This window comes from Oryzias melastigma, linkage group LG5 (assembly GCF_002922805.2).
Source record: "Oryzias melastigma strain HK-1 linkage group LG5, ASM292280v2, whole genome shotgun sequence".
NCBI classification, from domain to species: domain Eukaryota; kingdom Metazoa; phylum Chordata; class Actinopteri; order Beloniformes; family Adrianichthyidae; genus Oryzias; species Oryzias melastigma.
The window spans coordinates 34,683,494-34,692,123 of NC_050516.1; the positions used below are offsets into that span (position 1 = coordinate 34,683,494).

The 8,630-nt window shown below is 35.5% G+C and overlaps 1 protein-coding gene across 1 annotated transcript in view; it reads left to right on the top strand.

Moving 5' to 3' along the window:
- Positions 1–8,630, top strand: part of eno1b (enolase 1b, (alpha)) — a 12,599-nt gene that overhangs the window by 1,030 nt on the left and 2,939 nt on the right. Inside the window, exons 2-8 of the mRNA XM_024271102.2 lie at positions 3,046–3,140; positions 4,195–4,290; positions 4,725–4,783; positions 4,873–4,942; positions 6,433–6,566; positions 6,648–6,870; positions 8,069–8,266. Coding sequence (XP_024126870.1) covers positions 3,056–3,140; positions 4,195–4,290; positions 4,725–4,783; positions 4,873–4,942; positions 6,433–6,566; positions 6,648–6,870; positions 8,069–8,266 — 865 coding nt within the window. The 5' untranslated portion in view covers positions 3,046–3,055. The remainder of the gene's footprint in view (positions 1–3,045; positions 3,141–4,194; positions 4,291–4,724; positions 4,784–4,872; positions 4,943–6,432; positions 6,567–6,647; positions 6,871–8,068; positions 8,267–8,630) is intronic.

Below are 8,630 nucleotides of genomic sequence, written 5' to 3' on the forward strand. Positions count from 1 at the left end.
TTAATTTATTCTTTACTATCCAAAGCATAATTTAATCCTGGTTTGAACTGTCTAGGTACAGTAGTTTTTTAACAGGACCTGTTTTTAGGTGGTCTGAGTTCGAAAAACACAGCGGAATGCTCTCGCGAATCGGAAGCTGTGAATCGGAAGCCAACTTCAGCGTCGTTATAAATTGGTAGATCTCTTTAGATCCTGTATTTATTTATTCTTCTAATAATCACAGAATAACTAAAACAGGTCTAATAATGTAATCTCAGGTCTTATTTGCTGGTGTGCTGAAGTTTCAAACTGATTTTCAGATGAGTGAAGTTCACTTTTTCACTGTTATGTTTGGTTTAAAGTAGGGCTGCCATAATTAGTCGACTAATCGACAACTAGTTGACTATTAAAATCGTTGACGACTAATTTAATAGTCGATTAGTCGTTACTTTAGATTATATGGAATCAGAATGTAGTAAAGTTGAAAGTTATATAGGAATTCTGCTAGCTTTATGGACTATTTTGGTATTTATAACGTTTTTTTTTAGGCATTTTTTTTAGTTTAGCTAACATTTCAGCTACATGCTAGCTAGCTATTTTAGCTAATTTGGTATTTTGTTAGTTTTATGGTGCTATTTTGGAGTTTAGCTAATATTTCAGCTGCATGCTAGCTATTTTGGCTAATTTAGATTTTCTTTTTTAGGTTATTTCGGAGTTTAGCTAATATTTCAGCTTCATGGCTAATTTAGAACTTCAGTTTTGTAAGCTATTTTGGAGTTTAGCTAAAATTTCAGCTTCATGCTAGCTATTTTGTCAAATTTATTTTTTTTCAATTTTTTATATCGCTATTTTGACATTTAACAAATATTTTAGCTGGCTATCAGCTTCAGTCTTTTCAGATATTAGCTTCAGCATTTTTAGTTATCAATTTCAGCCGCTTCAGCTATCAGCACTAGCATCTTTAGCAGCCAAATTCAGCTCACAGCATTCAGACTAGCATTATTGCAGGTCATGCTATATATCTAGTTTTTAGTTAGTTTAAAGCTAATGATGGTTAAGATGTGTGTTTTACATCCAGTTTGCCCATGACCCGATTAGTCGACTAATCTGAAAAAATAATCGGTGATTAGTCGACTATTAAAATAATCAATTGTGGCAGCACTAGTTTAAAGTTCATACCATTATTTTACCTTTTAGAAAAAAAAACAAGTTTATTTTTTAATACACTTTAGTACTTTACTTTAAAAGTACTTTATGTACTTTCAGAGATAAATAAATGCTGATCTTTCTGCATTAATCTGGGAGTTTCTTCCTGTTGCTGCTGGGAGCTTCTCTGCAGCCACACAGAGCTTGTCCTCCCTGATCTCGGTCACTGCTGAATCCATATACCTTTTGGGGACGGTAACTTTCTTGGATCGTAGATCATAATAAACCTTTTAATTGGTCCATTTTATTGTCAAGTGGAAAAACTTCTCAGCCATTCAAAGCAGTTTATACCACATGATGCCCCCTCCTCTTCCTCTGTCCTTTAACTGCAGATCTGCAGGTGTTTGAGAATATGTTTTGAATTAATTCATAAAATATTACAACTGAAAAAATATTTTCTTGAAAACTCACTTTTCTTTAGATTTCATGAGAACTTCATGGAATGGAAATAGATATCGATCATCACCTTTGAACTCAAATAAAAAATTTTTTTTAACATGTTCTTGTGACATTTTTCTAATGAAAATGAAGATTAAAACTGCATTTCTGAAATATTTCTTTATTTAAATCGGTAAATTAAGATGGATTAAAAAAAATGCAGTTTGAAAAAACTAGTGGGATAGTGAATAAATGGAGCTCCTAACAACACTACACACCAGCAGTACCGCCCAAAACTCAGAGGTGAATTTCTAATTAACTCCTGCCGCTTTCCAGAAACTATGTCCTAGAAAACGACACTGTTTTATTGATTTTTGGCTAAAAATGGCACATTCATAATTGAAAGTCCACTGGGAACACTTTGACAATAGATCATAAGACTTTTGAAGAGGGACTTTAAACATGCGTCACACATTGCTCAGGGTGGGCTTCTGAAGCACAGAGCAGGCCTCCAAACCTTCTGGTCCTTGAAGAAACCGCATCAGCAGCCGGCCTCCAGGAAAAAGGGCTTAGATCCAACGATCCTCTCGGGGTTTGATCACTGCCAGTAGAGTTTGGAGCTCTAAAAGAAGTACACTGTCTGGCTGAGGTGCTGAAAGTCATTTCCTTATTTTATTTTAGCTGTAGTTCGTGACCTTTTCATGCTTATTATTTTACATTTTGACAAATAAAGAGACTAAAAACCTGGTCAGGATCAAAAGAATAAAAAAAGAAATCGTAACGTAAAAATCTGAAAGCATTAAAACTGTAAAATTCTTTAAAAAAAAAAAAACTAACAAAATATATTTTATTGCAGGGAAAAATCTAAATACAGTACCTTGTCATTAATTTTGTTTGTCAAATGTCTAATTTAAAAGTATCTTTATTAATATTTTGAACAGTAAAAAAGTGTTGAATTAAATCTCCCAAGAATGAAAAGATTTATTGTGTTTCTGCAATGTTTTAAACTTTTACATTGACTGAAATAAAGACAGACTGACTCAGACTTAAGTCTTGAGATAAAATAACTGACTAGAAAATTCAATATTTAACGTTTGTCACATAACTTTCAGGATTTTCAGCTAAACAATATTCATAAACCCTTTTTCTCATGTTTCCCGAGGAGTTCTGTTTTTGAAGGTGTTTTTGCTGGCAGTTCCTGCAGGCTTAGCAGCCCCGACAGCTGCAGCATTTGAATGTCCTCCCTGCTATGCGATTAATCAGCTGAGGGACCGTAATCCAATTAAGGCGGTAGCTCGCCTTTTAGCGCTCCTAAGCTTTCAGGTAGGTCAGGGGATTTGTGAGCGGCAGCAGCAGGAGAAGAGCGTAGCAGAGGTTCTGTTGCTTCATTCAGATCGGTCCGTTTTATTCTGTTGTTGAATGGTGACTATAGGAGAATGTGTCGGTAGGAGCGCCTCACCTTGAATTGTTTCTCATCTCCAGGTTTTGCACCATGTCCATCGTTAAGATCCACGCCAGGGAGATCTTTGATTCCCGTGGAAACCCCACAGTGGAAGTCGACCTCTACACTGACAAAGGTGGGCCTGAAAGAGGATCAAATAATACATTAATGAAAAGTCCTGAAGAGTATTTAATACTATACATTTTTATTTGTTTGTATACTAGCAGCCAACATTTGGCCATCTGTGTCATGTGACATCATTGACACCTGAATAGTCAAACTAATTTGTTTTTGTGTTTCTAATTTAACCAGATTAAGTCTTCGTGTTTTTCTAAGATCCTTGAAAATATTTTGCTATAACTTTTATATTAAAACATGTCAGTTGATCACTTCAGAAATGTAAATGAATGCTAGTTTTAGCACCAAAGCTAATCCTAGGTGCAATTTTTTTTAATAGTGGGATGAAGTAAAAGAAGTTTTTCAAGCTTTGCATTTTATTGTCATATTTGCATCATTTAATGACCTGATTGTGGACTTCAGTCTTAGACTTGAAAGTGGGATCTGAACTACCTGATTTCATCAAAATGATTCTTGAATTTTTTTTAATTGAAAAATTCAAAATATTCCATCAGTGTTTCAAAAAATTAAAACGAGTCTTTTTCTGTCTGATATCTTTTTTTTGAGGCTTTGTTTTAATTAAACTGTATTTTAGACCCACCCTTATGATTTTTTTTTTTTTCATGTCCTTGTGGGATTAATAATTATGGAGGATGTGTATGAAGTTTGTTTAAAGTTTGTTCTTGCCATGCTCTTACAGTGGAAAATGAATTGTTTTATTTATTTTTCTTTATTGATTCATAAAGCACCTTCCACCAACAGTCAAGGAGGCCCAAAGTGCTGTACACAAAACGGAGTATTTTGCAATAGTAAAACATAAAAAATAATAAAAAGCATAAGGATAAATAAAGTAATTTTAAAACGGAGATTAAAATCAACATAAAATAGAATTAAAAAGGCTAGGCTGGTCCTAAAGGCTGTAATGGAAGAACAATTCATTTTTTAAACTCTCCAAGAGTCTTTGCTTGTTTTCTTTTTCATCATAATCAATCAATCAATGAGGTTCTTTCTGTAACTCATCAGATTCTTCTCCTGGTATTAGAAGTTTCTATGCATGGATTCATCTTTTTCAGGTTTGTTCAGAGCTGCAGTTCCAAGCGGAGCCTCCACTGGAATCTATGAAGCCTTGGAGCTCAGGGACAACGACAAGTCTCGTTATCTTGGCAAAGGTCGGAGCATCATTTTTCGTTGTGGTTTATTGACAAGAATGTATACTTTTTGCTTGATACATTAGAACTTTTTCTTTGTTTTTTGTTTCTTGTGAACTCCTCACTTGTGTAATTTCATAACTTCCTGTTTTCTCTCTGTCTTTGGCAGATGTGAAAGGGTTTGTAAGATATCTCATCTCTAAATAAAAAAAATAAATATTCCCAATTTGACAAAACGACTAACACAATCCTAAACTAGGATGAACTGCTTATCTTGTTGATCTGCATGGACTAAAAAGCATGCTGCCTAACTCCTACACATGTTAGTGCATGACTTTTTAAGTGCAATGAAAGTATAAATTTTTGAGCACGGGAATGGATCTCGACTAATGATTACATTTCTAAAGTAGTTTAAGGTGGACTATTTCTCTGAATCAGTAATGTTCTCATCACAGGAGTCTCCCAGGCTGTAGAACACATCAATTCAAGCATTGCACCTGCGCTTGTCGGTCAGGTAAGACTGTAACTCCTATTTTATGTATTTATTTATCTCAAAAATCTTATAAATTCAATGTAAACATGTCTCATTTTTTTTCCTTTCAGGATGTGTCTGTGGTTGAACAGGAGAAAATTGACCAGATGATGATCGATATGGACGGCACAGAGAACAAATGTAGGATTTTAGTAGCTATAGTGCAACTTTTTCAACACCTAGTGCAGTTTGCCATTTCTGCATTGATTTAAATCTGCTTTTAACTTGTGCGGTTTTATAAACCTTAATCTTCATGTCCTGCAAATTTTAGTTTCACACACTTGATTTAACCCTGTTTGTTCTTTTTATACAGCTTTTCATAAGAAAGTTATCCTCACAAAGCAGATGTTTAAAGGCTAATTACTGCATAAATAGTTGTATCAGTCACATTTTTAAGCTAACACTAATGCAGTTCTCATGTCTTCCACAACCACGTTACAAAACGCAACCTGCTGTTAATGAGGAATTATAGTCTATAAGAACCATCTGGTGGAAAGAAATCTTTAATCAATGTTAAAATGTTTTGTGACACACTTATTTGTGGTGTAATTTATTGAAGTTGGGACACAATTGGAAAATATTCAGTATTCTGGATCTAAAATGAAAGTTTTTTTTTTTGCTGATCATCCATGGATAAGGGGATAAGTTGAGTGTTGTGTTAGTCTGGGGGCGGAGCTGTCAGAGCAGACTCTTCCTGGAGGGAGCAGTTGGCATCGATCTTAGGTCGGCACGTTTCCAACCGCTCATTTTCGTGGGTATGGGAGGGGTTGCTCCAGACAGTGCAGGTTTTTACAGGATTACTCTTAAATGCATGAACGGATCAAAATGCTGCTTTGGGGTTCTTTATAGTGAGGAATGAACAGTAGAATGCATTTAAAACTTCAAAAAGTAGAGTTTTCATGGTAGGACCGCTTCAGGTTTCTGGTTCCTGAAAACCTATTTTCAAAATAAAATGCTACTACAATAAATTTATTTTAAAAATAATTTTATACAGATGAAGATTCAATGAAACAAAGTTGTTGATTTGTAGAAGTCATTTTTGATTTGGAAAAGTTGCCTAAAGGAAATATTACATGATTTATTTATTTATTTATTTATTCCCCATATAATGTAATTTTAACACTCAGTCCAGGCTCAGATAATCTTTCTGGAATTGATCATATTTTGTCTTCACATAAATCCTCATTTATTTAATATTTTTTTAACACAAAGGAACATTTTCTGTGGTAGTTTCAGAGTTCAAAGGTCAGCTAGAAAAGGATAAATATGTAAATATACAAAAAAATCACTTTGTTCTGTCAAGTTTGCTTTATTTTTTTTTCCTGGTGCTACAGGTGTATACAAAATGATATTGCCAGGATTTATCTGAGTCTATACAGTGAAAGACATGTTCAGGGAGCATCTTTTCATGACTTGCCCATCACTGACTCCATACTTTAACATGGGGGTGTTGAACTCCAGCCCTCGAGTTCCAACATCCTGCTTGTATTTCATTAACCCAGTGTGTTTTGCCAATGAGATGGTAGAATAGTTTAAATCACTGGTTCTCGAGGCCTATCGTTTGACACCTTTCCCTTAACCCCACTAAAATAAAGATGGTGACTTTTTTGGCGTTTCTTTTCATCAAACAGCTAAATTTGGTGCCAATGCTATTCTGGGCGTGTCCCTGGCTGTCTGCAAAGCTGGTGCTGCAGAGAAAGGAGTCCCCCTGTATCGCCACATCGCTGACCTGGCAGGAAACCCTGAAGTCATCCTCCCAGTCCCAGTAAGACATTTACTGTCCTCAGTCTCCTGCTCCCGTTCATCAGATGCCTTCATTTTATTCCTATTTTTATATAAACTTCAGGCGTTCAACGTGATCAACGGCGGCTCTCACGCAGGGAATAAACTTGCCATGCAGGAGTTCATGATCCTGCCGATTGGTGCCAGCACTTTCAAAGACGCCATGCGCATCGGAGCTGAAGTCTATCACAACCTCAAAAATGTCATCAAGAAGAAGTACGGACAGGATGCTACGAACGTGGGGGATGAAGGGGGTTTTGCCCCAAACATTCTGGAAAATAAGGAGGGTAAGCAATAAAGTTATGGAGATTAAGCTAAAGGCTTTGATCTTTTGACTTTGTATTTCATTGATGGCCACGATTAGTCGTTACTTTATATTATATGGAGTCTGAGTTTAGTAAAGTAAAGTTATGATATTCTGATAGCTTTTTAGAATATTTTGGCATTTAAGTTTTTTTAGGCTATTTTGGTGTTTAGCTTAGCTAATATTTCCGCTGCATGCTAGCTGTTATGGCTAACTTAGGCTTTTATTCAGCTTTTTAAGCTATTTTGAAGTTGAGCTAATATTTCAGCTACATGATAGCTATTTTGGCTAATTTAGGATTATTTTTATTTTATTTTCTTTAGACTAATTTGGAGTTTAGCTAATATTTCAGCTACATGCTAGCTATTTTGGCTAATTTAGGATTTTTTTATGCTGTTTTGGAGTTTAACTGATATTTCAGCTCCATGCTAGCTGTTTTTTTTCAGTTTTTTAGGCTAATTTGGCATTTAACTAATATTTTAGCTGGCTATCAGCTTCGGCGTTTTCAGCTATTAGCTTCAGAGATTTCAGCTATCAACTTCAGCATTTTTCAACATCTTCAACTATCAGCACTAGCATCTTTAGCTGCCAAATTCAGTTTACAGCATTCACACTAGCATTATCGCAGGTAATGCTATATATCTAGTTTTTATTTAGTTTAAAGTTAATGATGGTTAAGATGTAGCTTTACATCCGTTTGCACATGACCCGATTAGTTGACTAATCTGAAAAAATTATCAGTGATTTGTCGACTATTAAAATAATCGTTTGTGGCAGGACTAATTGATGTTGCACATGCTCACAAAACTGAATTTGTCTTTAGCATGTCAACAGAAACTACGAGTGCAATTCCTGCTGACATCCATGATTTTCTTTCTCCTCTTTAAAGACTTTAGCGTTGGTGTACGGCTAAGAAAAGACATTCAAGGAAAGATTTAATAAAGCCAATGATCTTGTCATTCAAATATAAGTCTTGTGTGCCCAATAAAACACAAGAACATTCTTTAAGATAACCATGAAAATTGATATTTACATGAATGACAGTGATATTTTTTAAATGTATAGAATCTCAGTATCTAAAGTTGTCAAAGCTGAATCTTTTGCAGTCATGTGTAGGCCACCCACATGCAGGCAGTGACAGCAATAATGACATTTTCTGCATTTCCTCTTGAACTCCGCAGCTCTGGAGCTTCTGAACGAAGCCATTGCCAAAGCGGGGTACACGGAGGAGGTCGTGATCGGCATGGACGTGGCTGCGTCTGAGTTCTACAGGGACGGAAAATACGACCTGGACTTCAAGTCGCCTGATGACCCGAGCCGCTACATCACCCCCGACGAGCTGGCCGATCTCTATAAGAGTTTTATCAAAGATTATCCAGGTATGCCTCTACTTTTGTACTGTTCCTTTTTTTTGTGTCGGACACAGTTAATCTCGATGAGGGCAGACCGTTCATTTAAATCGCAATGGAAGATAAAATTTACTTATTCACAGAACTTCACTCTCGCATACTTATAGCCGTCCTAAGCATCATTTCCTAACAGAGTTAACGAGTTTATTTTTGCGTTTCACGTTGGAGGAATTTTAGCCCACAACACAGTTTAATTTTGTGGAAATAATTTAAATTGTGCTTCGGATTTCATGAGAAACAAAAATGTAATCAGTTCAAACTAACACAGTTTTTATCAGATTTGAATCCCTTAAAAAAAAGAAAACTCAGTAGATCAGATCTTATTACAAAGATT